We start from the raw sequence: 22265 nt of genomic DNA on the forward strand, positions 1-22265 counted from the left end.
ACAGTTGGAAGACACCATAAGTGAACATTTAATGAGCTCCCTTCAAGTGTCTAACAGGGCACAGGATGTTAAATCTCCTACAGTAATTACCGTGAAAGGAAGCTGAGGGTGAGGACATCTTCTACACCGGCCTCATGGAAGCACTTGCCAGAGCATTTGGTGAGTTAGCTCTTCCTCAGACCTCCCCTACAAAGACGGAATGTGGCATATGATTTGTATGTAAAGAATATGGCTTACTATAGATCCTAATCCCAAATGGTACCACATGACTTTTCTTTATCACACCTAGAAATCCTCAGAAAGTGACAGTGTCATTAGTTATATGGCTATGTGCTTGATTTCCAGACTCTTATTTCATATTAGCTTTTAAAAATAACAAACTCAGGCAATCTTGAACTCTTGCCCCAGTGTGTTTCTCCAAAGGCCTCGATAGTGCCAGGGGTCTACGGGCTGGATGGTGAGAGCTGAAAGCTTCTAGGAATGTAGCCCTTATAATCAGGCACTTAAGGTAAACATGCAGACAGGAAAGCTGAAAGACTTACGGAGTTAGCACATCCCGCAGGGAGCTCAATGGGCAGGGCCTAGAACTGTGCGAGGTCAATGAGACTGAGAGAGTGGCAGGCAATGTCATGAACCAGTATCTCGAAAACGCAAATGAGTCTGATAATTCATATTAGCAAGTGGCCCCAAATCTCAGATTGATATACCTTCTCGGGTTTCACGTAAGGTCAAGAGTAGTCCCACGCACTGCAGAAACCATGAAAATAACTTGCGGCAAATCTCTTCCTTCGAAGTCTGAGTTTGACCAACAACCCTACTTGCAGCAAAGTCTTCCGTGCACCCTGCACAAGGAATCATCTGCGGCGGGGTAGCGTTTGCCCCAGCGTCTGGGCCGAATGCTGAGAAGCACCAGATTTGCGGAGGCTGAGGGTAGGGGAAATAAATCCAGTCCGGGTTTTGTCTGAACGGGGGGACCGGAGAGCTGTGAGGAATGGCTCGCGAAGAGGGGGGCGGTGGTGGAAAACACACAACACAAACAGCTCGCGCGGAGGGACGGCAGCTGTAGGCCAGGACCGCGCGGGCGCAGCGGGCCGGGAGAGGCGCGCGCGGGCCCGGCCACCGGCCGCATGGAGCGCAGCGCGGCCCGCGGCTCTCGGGCGGCAGCGGCAGCGGCGGCTGCGGCGGCGGCGGCGGAGGCGGCAGCGCGCCGCTCGCTCACACCCACCCCCGCCCGCAGCCGCCGCGCCGCCCCGCCGTAGCCGCCGGCCGCCGGCGTCCCCGCGGGCCGGTCCAGCGAAGGCGGCGCCCGCGCCTCTGCAGCCAGTGGCAGCTGCAAGCCCGGGGAGGCGGCTCCCGCAGCCCCCCGCAGCCCCGCGCCGGGGGCGCCTGCGACCACAGCGGCCGCCCGGGGGAGGAAGAGGAGGAGAAGGAGGAGGAGGAGGAGGTGACAAACTCTCCGGCTCCGCGCCGCGGCTGGCAGCCCGCGGTCAGGCATGCAGGCGCGGCGTCTAGCCAAGCGCTCCAGCCTGGGCAGCCGCCGGGGGGGCGCCGCGTTGCAGGCGCCCGGACCCGCGCCTGTCAGGGAAGGCACCTTGCCCGGCCTCCCACCCCTCGGCCCGGGCCCGGCCCCGGCCCCGGAGAGCTGGAGGCCGCCGCTGCCGCCGCCGCGCAGCGCCGGGACCGGCCCCCCTCGGGCCGCCGGGGCCGCCGCCGCCTCGTCGCCCGTGCTGCTGCTTCTGGGGGAGGAAGACGAGGACGAGGAAGGCGGGAGCAGGCGGCGGAGGGGGCTCGGGCGCGTGGAGGAGAAGCCCCGAGGGGGCGCGGAGGAGGAGGATGACGACGAGGAAGACGAGGACGAGGAGGTGGTCGTCGAGGTGGTGGACGGCGACGACGACGACGAGGAGAGCGAGGAGCGCTTCCTGCCCCTCGGCCCCGGCCGTGCAGTCCCCAAGGGCCCGGCCCGGGGCGCGTTGAAGGTGCGTGCTGGGCACGGCGGCGCGCGCGGGACCCGCCAGCCCCGGGAGAGAGACGGGCCCGGGGCCCGGGCCCCGGGGCGAGGCGCGCGGGCTGAGGCCGGGGACTGGCGACCGGTGAAGGCCGGGCCGGGAGGGGTGTGTCAGGCGGCGCCGGCGGCAGAGCGAGGGAACTGATTAGCTTACACCTCGGGCCCCCAGCACCTTTCCGAGGCGGTCGCTCCCCCGTTCCTCAAAGGCCGGGTCGGGTTTGTTGTCTCGTGTGGGTGCAGGGAAAGGACACTTCTCCCTGGCGAGGTAGGGAACTTGGATATGGGACGAGGGAGGCGCGGGTTTGCGCCGGGTGGGGACGCTCGAGGTAGGAGGGGGTGAGATTTTATTCTTCGCAGAGGAAGCAGGAGTGTCCTCCCTATTTTGAGGGCTCGTCAAGCTTACTGAAACTAGCAAGCAGCTTCTCTTGTCAAGCTTTCAATCCCTTCTTCATCCAAGAACAATTGATGAGTTTCCATCACAGATGTTTGTAAGGGAATCAGTAAGCCCAAAGCGAAAATCAAGCCCTTGGTTTCTAAATGCATTTTGCTGGCAGCTTTTGGCAGTGCCCCCCCCCCCCCCAAACTCGACATTGTTTAGCATTTTGGGTTTTTTGCCATCCTCAGAATTGCAGATGGGGGGAGAGGAAATCGGGAAAAGTGGGGGTAATTTGGCATTAAAAATGGATGTGAGTTTCTGCTGAGAATTCTAGTGAAGTCTCTTGTGCACTGAAGCACTGGGAGATCTTTCCGTTTGTGTATCTTCAGGAGATAAGGGGTTTATTATTACACAACTGACTGGCTGGGCTTTCAGGCATGCGATTGGACAAAGCAAACCACGTTGAGGTTCATGCACAGTGTATGTTGCTAAGAAGTTTTGAGGGCAGCAAGTGGTAGGCGATTAAGTTAGTGCTTTTTCTCGAGAGTGGTTCTTAAAATCAACTGAGTAACTATTTACTGGAGTTTTCAGAGGATAGTGGTATGTCAGGAAGAAAAAAAAATACATAAACAAGCGAGCTTAATAGAGACTATTTATCTTCTGGAGCTTGGGGGGAAAAAAAAGCTCCTCAAAGCATGAAATTGCACTTCCAAAGAAATGCTAAACATCAGCATTTAGAATATCCCCAGAATAGACATAGGCACAAATTTCTTTTCTAGACCACCCTGGAAGTACCAGCTCTAGGAGTGAGAAATTTTCAGCAAGTAGTCATTCGGGATGATAGTTTTTGACAGTTGCTTGTTGGACTCCAGACCATGAGCACGCTCATTACCATGGTCTGCTAAAAAGCCTGCATTGTATGGCTACAGGATATAACTGGGTTTGGAATTAAGTCACATGGCATCAGTGACATTGAGTAAGGAGAGTAGTGATTCCTTAGTGTTTTTGTCCAGCAATACTGAAAATATGTCTTGTGGCTTGTAGTTTGTGACAGAAGAATTAATTATAATTTACGCTCGGTAATCAAAGTAAACCCAATGTAGGAAAAAATCAAACCTATAGAAACAGAATAACTAGGGTGTGGTAATTCACATTATCAAAAAAGATTGTTCACGTCTCGAAACAGATTTCTGTTAAATTTTTTTAAAAATGGGCTTCATTTTATAACTTTTTGTGGGCTTCATTTTATAACAGCTTTTCAGTAATGTATATATTGAATAGTTTGAGTATAATTCTTTTCATTTTTTTACTGTTTTAATGACATCTTGATAGTATCTGGAGAGATTTTCTAATGGACTATAATGGATCGTTTTATTCTAATGCATATAAAATGTCAACAACATATATATATATATATACTTCTGCATTCATTTATTCAGATATTTATTGAGCATCTGCTAGGTGCCAGGTGCTATTCTAGAACATAGCAGTGAGAACTTCCTGATGCTCAAATCTAGTAAGAGGAGTCATAGCAACAATCAAATAAACAAACAAGTGTGGCACTTGAGATTGTGATTCATGCTATGAGGGAAATCATGATGTCAGAGAAGAAGAGAAAGTGACTAGGGGGTAGACCTCCCTGAGGAGGGGACATTTGATCTAAGGCCTAAGACATGTAGCTTGGGAAGATCTGTCCAGCCGAGGGAATAAGAATTGTAAAAGTCCTGAGGTGGGAAGGAGAAAAAGTTGAGTATGGCTAGAACTTGGTAGGTACGACATACGAGATATGTCAGGGAGGCAGGTGGCAGCCAGCAACCTAGGGCTTGGTGGACTTTTTCAAGTAGAGTATGAAGTCTTTGGAAAATCTTAGCAGTAAAGCATACAAGGTGGTTTTGGTTTTGGGTTTTGGTTTTTAAATTTCCTGCTGTATGGATTATAGAGGACAGCAGGGAGAGGCAGGGAGACCAGTTAGGTGGCTGTTGGTGCCATCCAGGTCAGAGGTGAGGGCAGTTTGCACTAGGTTGAGAGGAGTGAAGTTAGAGAGTAGACAAATTTAGGATCTATTGTGAAGATTGACCTGCAAGGATTTGCTGATCGAGGAGGGGAGGAAGGTGAAGGAATGAGAATCCCCAGTGTAAAGGTTTATTAAATGTGCCATTCGCTGAGATTGGGAAAACTGGGGGAACAACAGATTTTTGTGAAAGAAAAATCAAATGTTCTTTTCGGACATTTTAAGTCTGAGATGACAATTAGACACGTAAATGGAAATGTAGTTAGGCAGCTGGCTGTAGGTTGTGGAGCTGAGGGGAGAGGTCAGGGCTAGAGAGAAAAATTTGGGAGCCAAGAGCATGTTGATGTCAGACTTGGGCACAGCACTGCTCAAGTTTGGTGTAGGAGGAAAAGCCAGCAAAGATGGACGAGAAGCAGCAGCCAGACAAGTTGAAGGAAACTAGAGAATGTGAAGTCCTGTGAGCCAAGAGAAGAAATCATTCTAAAGATGGAGAGTGGCGAACTGTGTTAAATACTACTGGGATATTGAGTAAGATAAACATAGAGACATATCCGTCTAGATGAAATAATTTAGAACTTATTGGTGTTCTTGACAAAAAGAATGTGAAGGCAGTGATGTGAATACAGCAGGCAGAGCAGTGAATGGGAGGTGAGGACATAGTGAGACATCTGAAAAACTCTTCTAACAAGTTTTGTTGGAAAAGAGAGCATAGAGAAGGGGGAATACCTAGAAGGCATATAGACTAAATTTTTTTAAAAAATAGGATACAGTAGACTATCTAGAGTAGGTACTAAAGCATTATGGGAAATTTCTGGTGCATACAGGGGATGCCTTCATTTTCTATTGCTGTGTAACAGATTACCACAGACTTTTTGGCTTACAATAGTTCTCACAGTATCTATGGATTAGGAGTTGAGGTTCCACTTAATTGGGTCTGCTGCTGAGTCTCACATGGCTGCAATCGAGGTGTTAAGTGGGCTGTATTTTCAGCAGAAGGCCTAACTGGGGAAGAACGCACTTACAAGTCTATTGAGGTTGTGAGTAGAATTCATTCCCTTGCATCTAGGTCTGAGGGTCCCAGCTTCCTGCTGGCTCTTGCCTGGAGGCTGTCCTCAGCTCCTAGATACCCTTTCCCTCTACTCCCCACAGTGCTTTGTTACTTGAGCTTCCTCAACATGGCCTCTTACTTCATCAATCAAGCAAGGGGAATCTTAGCACCTGTCTGTCTTAGCAAGGTAAAGTCTCATATAATTCCCTGTTATCACAAGAACAATTCTCCATCACTTTTGCAATATTCTATTGGTTAAGGGTGGGTCATGAGTTCCACCCACACTTAATGGAAGGAGATATACAAGGATATATCACCTTGGAGGAAGGTGAGGAACATTCTTGGGAAAGTCACAGTAGGGGAGACCTGTAACCCAAGTACAGGGGTTGGCCTTTGACAGAAGCAAGGGAACTTTCTTCCGTTGAACTAAAGAGAAGGTGGAGAAAATGGGTCCAGATGTGGGTAGTTGTATATTGGATGATGGTCAGATGAAGTAGTATTTGTCTTATGGCTTCTGTTTTCCCCGTGCAGCAGGAGGGGAGGTCATCAACTGAGAGTGGAGGAGAGTTGAAGTAAGAGTTGAAGGCATGGCTCAGTGCTGTGGGGAAGTAGGAGAGCAAACATACTGAGAAAGCAAATAGAGTTTCCGGATAGTATCAAGAGCCCATTTGATGTCTATGGTTTCCTATTTATGGTGCAAGCAGTCTGTCTAGGTATGTGATTTTCCCAAATTCATTCCACTGACTCATGTGTGGAGTAATAATAATAAAAAATGTTTATTGAGTGCCTACTACGGTCTAAGTGTATAGTGTCATTTCAACTTCATTACATATCCAGGAGTCAGGCATTATTATTATCATCCTCGTTTTACAGAGTGATAAGCAACTTAAAGATACACAGGTATTAGTTGGCAGAGCAGGTGTGTGAGCCCTGAGAAGCTGAACTCCAGAGCTACCACCCTTATGCCTTATAGTGTACTGTCTCTTTGGAGACAAAGCAGAGAGCAGGATTCAGCAGGGATAGGGTTTTGCCAGGTGGGTGAGCAATGGAAAGAAAGAGAGGAACATATTGTTGAGGAAGTTGGCATGGCTGTGACTACAATGATGGGCTATGGGATTTAAGAAAAGTAAGGACATGGGGCGCCTGGGTAGCGCAGTCGTTAAAGCGTCTGCCTTCGGCTCAGGGCGTGATCCCGGCGTGCCGGGATCGAGTCCCACATCAGGCTTCTCCGCTGTGAGCCTGCTTCTTCCTCTCCCACTCCCCCTGCTGTGTTCCCTCTCTCGCTGGCTGTCTCTCTGTCACATAAAATAAATAAAAAATCTTTAAAAAAAAAAAAAAAAGAAAAGTAAGGACAGGAGGGGAGTGAGGAATGGTGAAAAGGCCGTAGGTCAGTGGATTAGAGAAAACAACGAGTTAACCAATAAAACCAGTAAAAGAATGGGAATGAAAGGCAGCGCAGTTTGGATTCCAAAATGTCATTAGTATGAATGCATATTTGCCAAATATTTATGAGCCAAGAACTATACTAAATGTTTTATAGGAAGGAGGATCTCATTAGAAATGATGATTTGGGAATCAGTATGGCCCCATTCTCCACAATTGAGGACATTGACTCAGAAATGAAATACTGCAGCTGACGTAGTATAGTCACAAGTGGGAGCTTGGTTCACACACACGACCTGTGCTTTTAGTCACCGGCCTGGAATCTCCCATAATTTATTTGCCCATTTACTTCCAGAAGGACTTGGGATGGCTAAGGAGGTTGAGGAGTAGATGCTATGAAGTATCTGAGATGTATTGCTCGATTATTATAATGGACACTAATTTAGGCTTTAAATGAGATAACAAGAGAAACTTTGTGTTACAGTTTTCAATTTCTGATCAAAGGAAGCTTATATATTTATCTGCAGTGACAAGATTCCACCTTCCACTCCCCCAAAAACATGAACCTCCTGGGCTCCTATAGAGGAAATGCTAAGTACTGCAGTAAACAATATCTTTATCCAGAGTTTAATTTTAAAAAATACAAGGACACTGTCAAACAGAGGAAGGATTCCCTAGGAAGTTGTTATTCGATGAAGCAGAACAGTAGGGTAGAGATGAGGAGGCCTGGGATTGTGCTCTGTGATGCCATATACTAGTGTGAGGATAAGAACAGAAGCATCTGAAAGGAGCAGTAATGTATTGGCATAATAAGTTTAAGAAAACAATGGACATGAAAGACTGCTCGTGCTTCTATCAACATTTCATCTATGGAAAAACTGTGAAGACAGGCTTTTAAATGAGATAATATATGCCAAAGTTCCCACTTTTGGTGCTCAATGAATATTAAATTGAATGGAATCTGCTTCCTATGAGCCAGCTCTTCATGGATGGTTAACACATCTATTAGACTATATCTTGAATATCAGATGACTTTAAGAATCCTTTGGCAGGGTCTGTGCAGCAAACACTGAATTCCAATTTGCTAACAAGCATGTGTCTTGCAAATGGTCTGTGTTGGCTCGAGTGAAAGGCATGTGCTTAAGATACCAGACAAAGTTGTCATTCACTGAATCGTAGACTGCTGGAGTTGGAAGGGAAACAGAGATTATCTAGTAATCCAATACCCTCATTCGACCACTAAGGACACCGAGACCATGAAAGGTGGAATGCCTTGTCCAGAGAGGGCTGCTTAGCAAGTTTGGAGGGGCCAGGATTAACACCCTGGTCTGCCAACCCCAAGTTATGGCCCTCCTTTCTGGGTTAGTTTCTTGTGCCTGGGAATGTTCTATAGTTCACTCCCTTAGAATTGTGGCTAGAGAAATCACAACCTTCTGAAGTGATCTGTCACTGCTTATCAACTTCTATTTTTTGGAATGTTCATCGTAGATAAAGGGCCTCAGCTAGAAGTGGCCTCACTGTGGCTGTGGTAGCATGTGATAGGATGGGCAGGACCCCCTGGCAATCCTGCCTGGGCCAGTCCTCCATCCCTGTGCGGTTTCCAAGGGACATGTGTACTCAGCCCTCAACTAGGACCTCTCCTCCTCCACCAAAACTTTACTACTAGTTGATTGTGGAAGCATTAGAAAAAAGAGGAGGAAAAGTGGGAAGTCAAGCCCTACCCTGAATCTTCTTACCCCTGCCTCTTCACAAGGAGTCAGAGAGAGCTACAGCCCTGTGTGTGCTTGACTTCATAAAACAGAGACTCTATTCATTTGTAAATCTGTCCCAGTCAGATTACTGTATCTTCCACCTCAAGAAGGGCTCAGGGAGGAGAAGTATGGGAGCATTTCCCTCTCCAAATTCCAACCTACACAGAACAACTGGTCTTGTCACAGTGACTTGATATCAAGCGTGCTAAAGTAGAAGAAATGTGACTTTTTAGTTGCCCTGTGCAATCTCCTCTTAAGGTAAATGCATAGTTTCCATTAGACTTCCTGAAATATTTGAGAATATTCCAGGGCCCTCATACCCAGCCTTCTGGCCCAGCCAAATCTGTATCATTGAAGTAAGGGTGATTTTCTTTGGGTTTGCTTATTCATGTTCCTGTCCATTCCCTCAGTAGACATTTATTGTGGGCTATTGTTTATCATGTTCCTAATATACATGTGGGAAATAACAGTGACTAAGACCTGCCTTTAGAGAGCCGCAGTCTAACAAATTCCTGCCAAATTGTCTATAAAGAAGTTCTAAGCCCTTTTCCCTCCTTATTCCTAAGACCAAGATTAGATTTACTGAGGGACCTTATTTGCCTACCACAATTTGGGATGTAATTTGGATATATACCCCAAAACAATTGTAGCCAAACAATCTATATGAGAAAGATGTTATGGTTTGGCCAGGAGGTGATTTCTGAGTACCTAGTCTAAGCATGAGTTTAAATCACTGAATTCGGCAGATAACCTTGGTTGCTCTCACTGGATGAAATGGAACAGGATATAACTCTGAGGTATGCGTAGTAGAATTAGAGTGATTAAATTTTTACACTTCGTTGAAGATACCGTTTTGGAAAACCCAGTGTTACAATTTGTATGTAGGGGAAATAGGCTCAACTCTTAGATTTTTGAAGGCAGGTCTGTAATTTTGGGGTAAGAAGTTTGCAGTAACATATAAGAGGGGTAGGTTCATCCTATGGAATACCATGGGGCCTTGAGGTGCAAAGAAATAGAAGGATCCTGCCTGTGTATTGCTCCCTGAGGACTGACTTAGCGTGTGTTACGTTGATGCTATGTCAGCAGTTACCAGTGACACACTTGCTTTCCGTATGTTCTTGTCATAATGGAAGGTTAAATGAAAGTAAAATATCCCTGATTTAGACTAATTGGGGATTTCTCGTCAAAGTAAGTGAATGTCAAAAGTGCTCCAACATTTTAAATTAAATCCAATTTTTAAAGAGGCTGTGTGCTTGAAACACTATTTGATAAAACCTGTAGACAGAATAATTTTAGTCCATTAGTGTGACCTTCATTGTGGGCTCATGAGTGAGGTGGGAGAGAACAGGCTTGTGTCAAAGCGGGTGATCCTGCTGGCTACCCCTCACTCCACTGTTACCTCTCTGTAGATCAAGAAGGATGTAACAGGCTGTGGGTTCAAATTCTGCCGTCTCCTCTTACTAGTTGCGTGGCCTTATCAGGTTGTTTAATGTCTCTGGGCTTCAGTGTTAGCATCTATAAAATTGGGATAATATTGTCTTGTCATTGCCTATTATTATTGAATATGACCCAAAGACCTCCTGAAATTTGATATGGATGGCAGTTTATTTCCTTTATGCTCTCAGAAAGGAATCTTTTGTAAAATTTTGCTCAAGGATCCCAAATCCCATAGTTATTTTAACTATTACAACCTTCTCCTTATTCCATGCTACCGAGGTATTTAAGAAAGCTACTTCCTGAAGTGGCTTCGTTCATCTGAACTTTCTGGTGTTCTGTCATATATGTGGTGAGCTTGAATCTTCCTTTTCATCTCAGGAAGCTGTGAGTCATGTATCAACTTGTGCAAAGAGGGCAGAGGAGTTCTATCTCTTAGGTTCATCAGTCTGTTCAGATCTATAGTTCTTATATTGAAGTAAATCTGGCTACTATCCAAAGGGGCGAGAAGAGCCTTACCACATACATTCTATGTGTGTTGTTCAAAGCTGTGGTAGAAATACAGTGATGTCACCTTCCACCACCTCTAACTTGCATATGGCTAAGAATCTCTGAGGTGTGGGTTTGCCCTTCCCATCCTCCTCTGCATTTGTGTCTAGGACCTGTTGTACTTTTGTTTGGTGAAGAAGTCATTGTTTTTTCAGGAGATGGGGATGTGCAGCCTAAAGTGTACCCTTAAACTCTTGTACCTACTTGCTTCTACTATTGGGGAGATATCCAGAAGGAGTAAAAAGGACACTCTGGCTAAACAACTTGGGGAAATTCCAGTTAAAAACAAAGGCACAGATTTTTTTAAGTTACAAAATATTTTAAACATAGAGGAAATTGGGAAAGTAGTACAACACTCATATACCTGTAAAGAAGCTACTGGTCATAGATAACAAGGGCCATTTTGAATTTCTAAGATGGTGAATATAAGTTGTGGTATTTATATATTTATTAGATTACGGAGCGTTTTGTTCTAGAGCATCTTTTCCTTGGGGTACATTTTAGGAAATACTGTTTTATAATTATTTTTATAAATGAGAAATCCATGGATAAGGGTCTTATACTTGAGATAAATAACTAAAACTGCATTATTAAAGAAATAAATTGTCACATGTGCAGAGAAAGATTAAAATGTTGTTTGGGGTGCGGGGGGACGCCTGGGTGGTTCAGTGGGTTAAGGGTCCAACTCTTGATTTAGGCTCAGGTTGTGATCTCAGGGTTGTGAGATACAGCCCAGCATCAGGCTCCCTGCTGAGCATGGAGCCTGCTTAAGATTCTTTCTCTCCCTCTGCCCCTCCCCCGCCATTCACACTCTCTCTCTATTAAAAAATGTCTTTTTAAGTTGTTTGTGTGTCATGCAATCTTCAAAATATTTCCCCTCATAAAGCTGATAATTTTTTCAGTATCAAGTTTTTTTAAAAAAAAGAGAGAGAGTATTTCATGTGGTAAATTTTCACTTGTATATCTGTGAATACTGTTTTTGTGTGTGAAATTTAAGAACTGGTAGAGAACACTCACTTTCTTGGTAAAGCAGGCTCCATTATGGGTCTAGTGGAGGAGATGGGAGGTGTGAGAGGTGCTATCATAACAGAATTAAAAAGTGCCTAGGGAACAGAAAATCACAAGGTGTTTATACCCAGGAAAATGTATTAAATGATATGTTTTCCACATTCTAAAGGAAAAACGATTTAAAATATTAGAATAGGGGCGCCTGGGTGGCACAGCGGTTAAGCGTCTGCCTTCGGCTTAGGGCGTGATCCCGGCGTTACGGGATCGAGCCCCACACCAGGCTTCTCCACTATGAGCCTGCTTCTTCCTCTCCCACTCCCCCTGCTGTGTTCCCTCTCTCGCTGGCTGTCTCTGTCTCTGTTAAATAAATAAATAAAATCTTTAAAAAAATAAAATAATAAAATAAAATAAAATATTAGAATAGTCTAAATGAAAAGAATGTATAAAATCACTAGGACATTGCAGTTGACACATTTTCTGTCAACAACAGTATGACTATTGCAAAAAGGGGGTTAAGCATTTGTGAACACTGAATACATTGTATAAGGACTCTTTATTGGATACTGTTCAATATTTATATCAGTATCACCCAACATTTAATACATCATAATTTATAGGGGGCCCTCATAGTTAACTTCATTTGACCCTCTTTGTAATCTGGAAGGTGGATATTATTATCCCCATTTATAGATATGGAAAATAAGCCCCAGAGAAGATGGAGCAACGCCTTTCTTTCTTTCTTTCTTTCTTTCTTTCTTTCTTTCTTTCTTTCTTTCTTTCTTTTCTATCTATCTATCTATCTATCTATCTATCTATCATAATTTTGTATCAAATGACATAGATATTTGTCAAACACTGCAGAAAACAGTTGGGATCACCAGACTTTAAAAATAACTGGAATTGGTACTTAAGCAACAGTGGTAATTTAAAGAGAGAGAAGACTTTATTTTGGAGTAAATTATAAAAACAATATGAAATACAATTTTCATAAACACTTTCATATAGCTTGTTCATGCTTCACAAGTCAACTACAAGTGCTTAGTAAAGACCAAAACTCACTAATTTCTATTAATTTGGGCTAGGGACTCAAAGTTTATTTAAATAACAATTTTTTTTAAAAAAGTAAATTGTTGAAGCATTAAGAGAAAAACAAGTTGTTCCATACAAGGGAACCCCCATAAGACTATCAGATTTCTCAGCAAAAACATTACAAGCCAGATAGGAGTAGCATGATATATTCAAAATGCTAAAAGGGAAAAAATTCCAACCAAGAATACTCTACCAAGAAAGATTGTCATTCAGAATTGAAGAAGAGATAAAGAAAGAGCTGTCTAGACAAACAAAAGCCAAAGGAATCCATCACCCTAAACCAGCCTTACAAGAAATGTTAAAAGGGCTTCTTTAAGCTGAAAAGAAAGGGCACTAATTAGTAACAATAAAACATGTGAAAGTAAAACTCTCACCGGTAAAGGTAAATGTAGTTAATTAGTCACTTATAAAGCTAATGTGAAAGTTAAAAGTCGAAAGTAGTAAAAATAACTCTACCTATGATAACTAAGGGACACGCAAAATAAAAAGGTGTAAAATGTGACATCAAAAACATAAAACTTGGGGAAGAGGAGTAAAATGGTAGAGTTTTAGAATGTGTCCAAACTTAACTTGCTCTTAGCTTGTTTTATAGACTGTTAAATGTGAGCCTCATGGTATAACCACGGAGCAAAAACCTATAGTAGATACACAGAAAATAAAATGAGAAAGGAACCTAAGTATAACACTACAGAAAATCACTAAACCACAAGGGAAGAAAGCAAGAGAACAGCAGCACAGAAACAGCAGGAAAACAATTAACAAAATGGCAATAATTACATACCTATCAATAATTACTTTAAATGTAAATGGACCAAATTCTCCAATCAGAAGACACAGAGTAGCTAAATAGATTAAAAAACAAGACCCATCTATATGCTGCCTACAAGAGACTCACTTCAGATGCAAGGACACACACATGCTGAAAATGAAGGGATGGAAAAAGATGTTTCATGCAAATGGAAACCAAAAGAAATCTGGGGTAGCTATACTTATATCAAACAAAAAAGACTTTAAAACAAAAATTGTAATAAAAGACAAAGATGAGCATTACATATTGAGAAAGGGGTCACTCCAGCAAGAAGATATAACATTTGTAAATATTTATGCATCCATTAGGAGCACCTAAATATATAACTTAAATATATAAAACAAATACAGATTTAAATGAGAAATTGACAGCAATACAATAATGTTAGGGGACTTTAATATCCTGCTATGTCAATGGATAGATCACCCAGGCAGAAAATCAATAAGGAAACATCAGCATTAAATGACACATTTGATTAGATGGACTTAATAGATATATACATCCAATAGCTGCAGTATACACATTCTTCTTGACTATGCATGGAATCTAAGTGTACATATTGTCCAGGGCAGACCACGCGGTAGGCCACAAAACAAGACTCAGTAAATTCAGCAAGGTTGAAATCATGTCAAGCATCTTTTCCAACCATAGCACTAGAAATCAATTACAAGTAGAAAACTGGAAAAATCACAAATATGTGGAGATTAAAAGTCATGCTACTGAACAACCAATGGGTCAATGAAGAAATCAAAGAAGAAATAAAAAAATACCGGGGCGCCTGGGTGGCACAGTCGTTAAGCGTCTGCCTTCGGCTCAGGGCGTGATCCCTGTGCTCTGGGATCAAGCACCGCATCGGGCTCCTCTGCAAGGAGCCTGCTTCTTCCTCTCCCACTCCCCCTGCTTGTGTTCCCCCTCTCTCGCTGGCTGTCTCTCTCTGTCAAATAAATAAATAAAATCTTAAGAAAAAAAAAAGAAATAAAAAAATACCTTGAGACAAATGAAAATGGACATTTAATATACCAAAATCTATGAGATGCAGCAAAAAGTCTAAGAGGGAAGTTTATAGCAATACAGGCCTACCTCAAGAAACAAAAGAATCTCAAATAAACTATCTAACTTTATGCCTAACGGAACTAGAAAAAGAGCAAACGAAGCCCCGTATGGGTAGAAAGAAGGAAATAATAGAACAGAAATAAATGATATTAAGACTAAAAATTCAGTGAAAAAGATCAATGAAATTAAAACCTGGTTCTTTGAAAAGATAAACAAAATTGGCAAAACTTTAACTAGACTCACTAAGGAAAAATGAGAGAGGTCTCAAATAAATAAAATCAGAAATGAAAGAGAAGTTATGTTTGATACCAAGGAAATACAAAGGACCATTAGGGACTACTAGGAATGATTATATGCCAAAAAATTGGACGTTCTAGAAGAAATGGATAAATTTCTAGAAACATACAACCTTCTAAGACCAAGTCATGAAAAAATAGGAAACCTGAATAAACTGATAACTAGTAAAGAGATTGAGTCAGTAATCAAAAAACTCCCAACAAACAAAAGTTCAAGACCAAGCAGCTTCACTGGTGATTTCTACCAAATGCTCAAAGATTTAATATCTTTTTCAAACTTTTTTAAAAAATTAAAGAGGAGAGAATGCTTCTAAATTCATGTTTAGAGGCCAGTATTACTATAATACCAAAATCAGACAAGGACACCACAAAAAAAGAAAATTACAGGCCAATATCACTGTTGAACATAGATGCAAAAGCTTCAACAAAATATTAGCAAACTGAATTCAACAACACTTATTAAAAGAATCATAAACCATGAGCAAGTAGAATTTATTACAGAGATGCAAGGATGTTTCAAGATCCATAAATCAATTAATGTGACACACCACTTTTAAAAATGAAGGGTAAAAATCACGTAATCATCTGAATAGATGCACAAAATATTTGACAAAATTTAACATACATCTATTATTTAAAAAAAAAAACCTCAACGAAGTGGGTATAGTTGGAACATAGCTCAGCATGATAAAGGCCATATAGGACAAGCTCACAGCTAACATTACACTCAATGGCAAAAATCTGAAAGCTTTTCCTTTAAGATCAGAAAGAAGACAAAGATGCCCACTCTCACCACTTTTATTCAGCATAGTATTAGAAATCTTAGCCATAGCTTTTAAGCAATAAGAAGAAATAAAGGCATCCAAATCTGAAAAGAAGAAGTAAAACTGTCATGATTTTATATATAGAAAACCCTAAAGACTCCACCAAAAACCTGTTAGAATTAGTATATGAGGGGCACCTGGGTGGCACAGCGGTTAAGCGTCTGCCTTCAGCTCAGGGCGTGATCCCGGTGTTATGGGATCGAGCCCCACATCAGGCTCCTCTGCTATGAGCCTGCTTCTTCCTCTCCTACTCCCCCTGCTTGTGTTCCCTTTCTCACTGGCTGTCTCTATGTCTGTCAAAAAAAAAAAAAAAAAAAAAGAATTAGTATATGAATTCAGTGAAGTTTCAGGGTACAAAATCAGGGTACAAAATCAATATGCAAAAATTTGCATTTTTATATACTAACAATGAACTATCAAAAAGAGAAATTAAGAAAAACAAACCCATTTGCAATTGCATTAAAATAATAAAATACCTAGGAATAAATTTAGCCAAGGAAACTATAAGACACTGAAGAGGACACAAATAAATGGAAAGATTACATACTCACGGACCAGAAGAATTAATATTGCTAAGATGTCCACATTCCCAGAGCAGTCTATAGATTCAGTGTAACTCCTGTTAAAATTCCAATGGCATTTTTCCCAGAAATACAACAAACTTTCTAAAATTTGTATGAAACCACAATAGATCACGAATAGCCAAAGCAATCTTGGGAAAGAACAAGCTGGAGGCATCCTGATTTCAAGCTATATTACAAAACTGTAGTAATCAAAACAGTGTAGTATTACCATTAAAACAGACACACAGATCAATGGAACAGAATAGAGAGCCCAGAAATAAACCCCTGCTTATATGATCAATTAATTTATGACAAAGGAGACAATAATATACAAGGAGGAAAGGGAAGTCTCTTCCGTAGATGGTGCTGGGAAAACTGGACAGCCACATGTAAAAGAATGAAACTGGACCACTATCTTACACCATACACAAAAATTAATTCAAAATGAATTAAATACTTGCATGTAAGACCTGAAACCATAATTACTCCCAAAGAAAACATAAGAGGTCAGCTCCTTGACATTGGTCCTGGTGATGTTTCTTTGGATCTATCCGCAAAGTAAGAACAGCAAAAACAAAAATAAATAAACTACATCAAATTAAAAAGCTTCTCCATGGTGAAGGAAACCATTAACAAAATGAAAAGGCAGTGTACTGAATGGGAAAAGATACTGCAAATCATCTATCTAATAAGAGATTAATATCTAAAATATGTATAAAACTCCTACAACTCAATAACAACAATACAACTAAAAAATGGGCAGAGGATCTGAATAGATATTTTTCCAAAGAAAATGTTAACCAATAGGCACAGGAAAAGATGCCCAACATCACTCATCATCAGGGAAATGCAAATAAAAACCACAAAGAAATATCACCTTACACTTGTCAGAATGGCTATTATCAAAAAGAGAAAAAATAACAAGTGTTGGGAAGAATGTAGAGAAAAGGGAACCCCTGTGTGCTATTGGGGGGAATGTAAATTGGTATAGGCACTATGGAAAATAGTATGGAAGTTCCTCAAAAAATTAAAGATAGAACAACCATATGATCCAGCAATTCCACTTCTGGATATGTATTCAAAGAAAATGAAAACACTAATTCAAAAAGATAATATGCACTTTCATGTTTATTGCAGCATCATTTACAATGGCCAAGATATGGAAAAAACCTAAGAGCCCATAGATGGATGAATAGAAAAAGATGTGAAATACACACCCACACCCACACACACATACACACCTATACACAATGGAATACTACTAAGCCATAAAAAAGAAGGAAATCTTGCCATTTGTGACAACATGGATGAACCTATTATGCTAAGTGAAATAAGTTAGAGAAAGACAAAAACCTTATGATTGCACTTATATGTGGAATCTATAAACAAAGCAAAACTCATGGATACAGAGAACAGATTGGTGGTTGCCAGAGGAGACAGGTTTACGGGGTAGGTGAAATGGGTAAAGGGGATCAAGAGATACAGACTTCCAGTTATGAAATTAAAAAGTCATGGGGATGTAATTTACACTGTAGTCAATACTATTGTAGTTGAAGTTTACTCAGAAAGCAAATCTTAAAAGTTCTCCTCACAAGAAAAAAAAGAAATTTTATAATTTTGTATGGTGACAGATGTATTGTGTTGTATTTTGTATTGTGGTGATCATTTATCAATGTATACAAATGTCAAATCATTCTATATGTACATCTGAAACTAATATAATGTATGTTAATTATATTTCAAATGAAAAAAAAGGTAAAATTTTGAAAATGTTTTCAATTAGCAGGTTCACATACTTACAACTCAAAACCAGTTTAACAAAATATTAGAGAAATAGTGTAAATATTACAATAAAGATCTTAGAACTTATAAAACTGAGTATGTGAAGAGCATCTGAAAGAAAAATAATCTTGTTTCATCAAGTATTAGTTGCAGTATCTCAGAAAGGGAGGAAAATGGGCACCTGTCTCCATGTAAGCACTGACCTAGTGGCATCTTAAAGTGGGAAAGTGGTGGTTGGCAGTGAGAGAGGAGCCGCTTGATGGTTTGAAATGACCCAAGGTAGGGTTTACAGAAAGAGGAAGGGAGTGCTATTTGCATTTCTTGTTACATTAGTGCTTGATGGGTGGTTAAGAGGTCCTGAAAATGTGCTTTAAGTCATCTGTTGGGTGGCAGCAATTTTTTTAGCACTTTATTCTTATTCTAAAAGAGATGTCTGAGTTCAAATAGGTTATTCTCTCAACTCCCTGTATTGATTTTGGTCGCTTGAGTTTTTCTTGCAATCTAGCATAGAGGTTATTAGGAAGAACTATTTTTACTTTAAAACTTTTAATAGATATGGTGTAGTTTTCATTGTTTGTAAACTATGCCTGTATTTTTATGTTAAAATTGAGATATCTTAAAGATCTTGTTTAAATTCAGTGATAAGTTGATAGTTTTATTGTTAAAAAATTTTAGGGCTATTTCATTCAATCTCATGGTTATTTCACTCAACAAATATTCACTGAGCTCCTACTCTTTGCCAGCTGCAAGGGCACAGGCAAGAATAAGACTGGGAAAGATTTCCTGTTCACACTCTACTTGGGGAGACAGACAGTAAACTTTGTGTACAGTGGGTATGTTACTGAGATAGGAATGTATGGAGGAAGAAATATATATGTTATATATATTATATAATTAATAAACCCCTAGCTATACTGATTTTAAAAAGAGAGAGAGAACACAGATTACCAATATTAAGAATGAAAGTCACTACAGATCCTAAAGACTTTAAAAGGATAATTAGGACATATTACTGTATGTTAGTAGAAGAGTTTATGCCAGTGTCTCAGATGAGTTGGATGAAATGGGAAGTTTCCTTGAAAAACAAATTAACGATGGGTATTAAGGAGGGCACGTATTGCATGGTGCACTGGGTGTTATACACAAGTAATGAATCATGGAACTTTACGTCAAAAACTAGGGATGTACTGTATGGTGACTAACATAATATAATTAAAAAATATGATTAAAAAAAAAAAAAGAAAAACAAATTAACAAAACTGACCACAAGAAGTAATAGGATATTTCAATAACCCACCATTGTTAAATAAATGGAATTTATAATTAAGGACCTGTGCATATGGAAAACTCTAGGCCTGCATGGTTTCACAAGTGAAATCTATCAAATACTTAAGGAAGAAATAATACCAATCTCACAAAAACTTTTACTGAAAAAGAAAATGGAATCTTCCAAATACATTTTATGAGGCCAACATAACCCTAATACTAAAAATATACGATGACATTACAAATAAAGAACATTATAAACTTTTATGTACATAGACACAAAATGCTAAACAAAATATTAGCAAATCAAATCTAGCCATGTAAAAGTGGAGAATACATTATGATCAAAGTTTTCCCTCCCCAAAAATGTACTTTTGGTGAAGTACTTGACAATCAACTGGTATAATTAACTTTATTAGTAGACCGAAAGGGAAAAACCACATGATCATCTCAATAGATTCAGAGAAAACAAAGTTCAACACCCATTCGTGATTAAAAAAATTCTCAACACATTAGAAATAGGAGGGAAATTCCTCAAACTGATTAAGATCACATGTAAGAAGCCTATAACTACTATCACACTTAATAGCAATATCAGTCCACCAATATCAGGAACAAGGCAAGGATGTGTGCTCTAACCCCTTTAGTCAACATTGTGTTGGAGGTCTAGCCAGTGTGATAAGGCAAGAAAAATTCATGAACAATATAAAGATTAGAAAAAAAGAAAATAGGGATGCCTGGGTGTCTCAGTCATTTAAGCAACTTCCCAGTTCAGGTCATGATCCCAGCATCCTGGGGTTGAGCCCCACATCAGGCTCCCTGCTCAGCAGGGGAGTCTGCTTCTCCACCTCCCCCTGCTCATACTCTGTCACTCACTCTCTGTCTTTCAAATAAATAAAATCTTTAAAAAACAAAAAATAAATTTAAAAAAGAAAAAAAAGTAAAACTTTTTCTTTGCAGATGATATGATCGTATACAGAGAAAATCCTAAGGAATTGACAAAACTACTAGAACTAATCAGTGAACTTATACAGTATACAAGGCCATTTTATAAAAATCAATTGCATAGGGGTACCTGTGTGCTACAGTAGGTTGAGCACCCAACTCTTGGTTTTGGCTAGGGTCATAATCTCAGGGTGGTGAGATCATGCCCCACATTGGGCTCCATACTCAATGCCAAGTCTGCTTGGTATTCTCTCTCTCTCTCTCCCTCTGCCTCTCCCCACCACACGCTTTCTCTCAGTCTCTCAAATGAACAAATCTTTAAAAAAATCAATTGCATGTACCGCATTTGGAAAATAAAATTTTAAAAAATTACAGGGACATCAAAGACTAAACATTTGGGGATAAAATTAAATAAAAATGTAAAAAAAGATGTGTGAGATCTATAAAATATTGATGAGAGTAATTTAAAAAGACCTAAATAAATGAATCAATATGCCATGTTCAGTGAGAAGACTTAATACAGTTAAGATGTCAGTTCTCCGCAAATTGATTTATAGATTCAACATAGTTCCAAACAAAATCTCAGCAGGAGGGACACCTGGGTGGCTCAGCCATTAAGCGTCTGCCTTCGGCTCAGGTCATAATCCGGGTCCTGGGATTGAGCCCCGCATCGGGCTCCCTGCTCGGCGGAAAGCCTGCTTCTCCCTCTCACATGCCCCTTGCTTGTGTTCCCTCTCTGGCTGTGTGTCTCTGTCAAATAAATAAATTAAAAAAAAAATCTCAGCAGGAATTTTTGCAGAAATCAACAAGCTAATATAAAATGTGTGGAAATGCAAAATAGCTATAATAGCAAAACAATTTTGAAAAATAAGAACAAAATTGGAGGACTTATTGTACTTGATTTTGGAACTTGCTATAAAGTGAAAGTAATCCGAACAATGTGCTCTTGATACTACAGGATAGACAGACAGGTTTATGCAACAGAATAAAGAGCCCAAATTGACCCACACAAAAAAATGGTTCAACTAAGGCACCAAGGAAATTCAATGAAGTCTTTTCAACTAATAATCCTAGAAAGACTACCCAAATGGAAAGAACAACAACAAAAACCTATACCCTTACCTTGTACCAAACACAAAAATTAATTCAAAACGAATCATATACAAATGTAATAGCTAAAACTTATGAAGCTTCTTGAAGAAAACAGAAGAGAATATCTTTGTTACCTTAGGGTAAGCAAAGATTTTTCAGATAAGAACCAGAAAGCACTGATATAAAAGAAAAACAAATTGATAAAGTAGACTTAATCAAAATTGAAGACTTTTACTCGTCAAAAGATACAAGAAAATAGATGAATAATTAAGTAAATTTCCTCTTCTATCACTTTCATCTTGGGATATCTAAACATTAGATTAATTTAGTGCCACTTTGTATCAGCCACTTTACTGGACGCAGAGAATATACTACTGAACAAGAAGGACGTGGTCCTTGCAGAATATTTAATTTGGTGGGAAAATAAACTAAGAAATAATATGAAATGACAACTACAAGGATAGTGACAACATAGGACTCATATTACAGTGTTCATTTTACAAATGTAGAAACCTGGCAGTGGTTAATAATTTGCTAAGTTGCAAAGCCAGTCTAAGCTCATATGTGCTGACTCCTATTCTCCAGTCACCCCCTTTTTTCCCTGTTGTTTTAAGCAAAAAAAGAGTGGAATTTAAAACTTAAGCTAAGTGACTAGGATCAAGTAGTAAATGGTATTCATGTTTTTAGTTTACTACAAAAAGAAATAGAATTGTAGCTTTTTAAAGAAATTCCATTTTAATGTTGCTGTGTTAACAGCCTTGTTTTAAAATTAGTTTTTCAAACTCTAATACCAACACCAAAGTTAGGCAAGTTTCTCTAATTATATTCTCTTGTAACGTAATGCCCAGTGAGTTGGAAAGGAGAACTCTGCTCAGGCAGCCCCTCTAATCTTTGCTAAGTATTTTTGGTGTATCCTTTTTAAAAAGTTGGCAAAGTTGACAGGAAGGCGCTGGGGAGTAGAAATAGAGAAAAATATAGGACT

General features: G+C 40.3%; 1 protein-coding gene across 1 annotated transcript in view; it reads left to right on the plus strand.

The window, feature by feature from the left end:
* The first annotated feature begins 1022 nt into the window (after nt 1-1022).
* The window catches only part of ZNF704 (zinc finger protein 704), a 238755-nt gene continuing 217512 nt past the window's right edge, over nt 1023-22265 (plus strand). The window contains exon 1 of the mRNA XM_045806067.2: nt 1023-1976. Coding sequence (XP_045662023.1) covers nt 1494-1976 — 483 coding nt within the window. The 5' untranslated portion in view covers nt 1023-1493. The remainder of the gene's footprint in view (nt 1977-22265) is intronic.

This window comes from Ursus americanus, chromosome 9 (assembly GCF_024610735.1).
Source record: "Ursus americanus isolate L20-20 chromosome 9, mUrsAme1.1.p, whole genome shotgun sequence".
NCBI classification, from domain to species: domain Eukaryota; kingdom Metazoa; phylum Chordata; class Mammalia; order Carnivora; family Ursidae; genus Ursus; species Ursus americanus.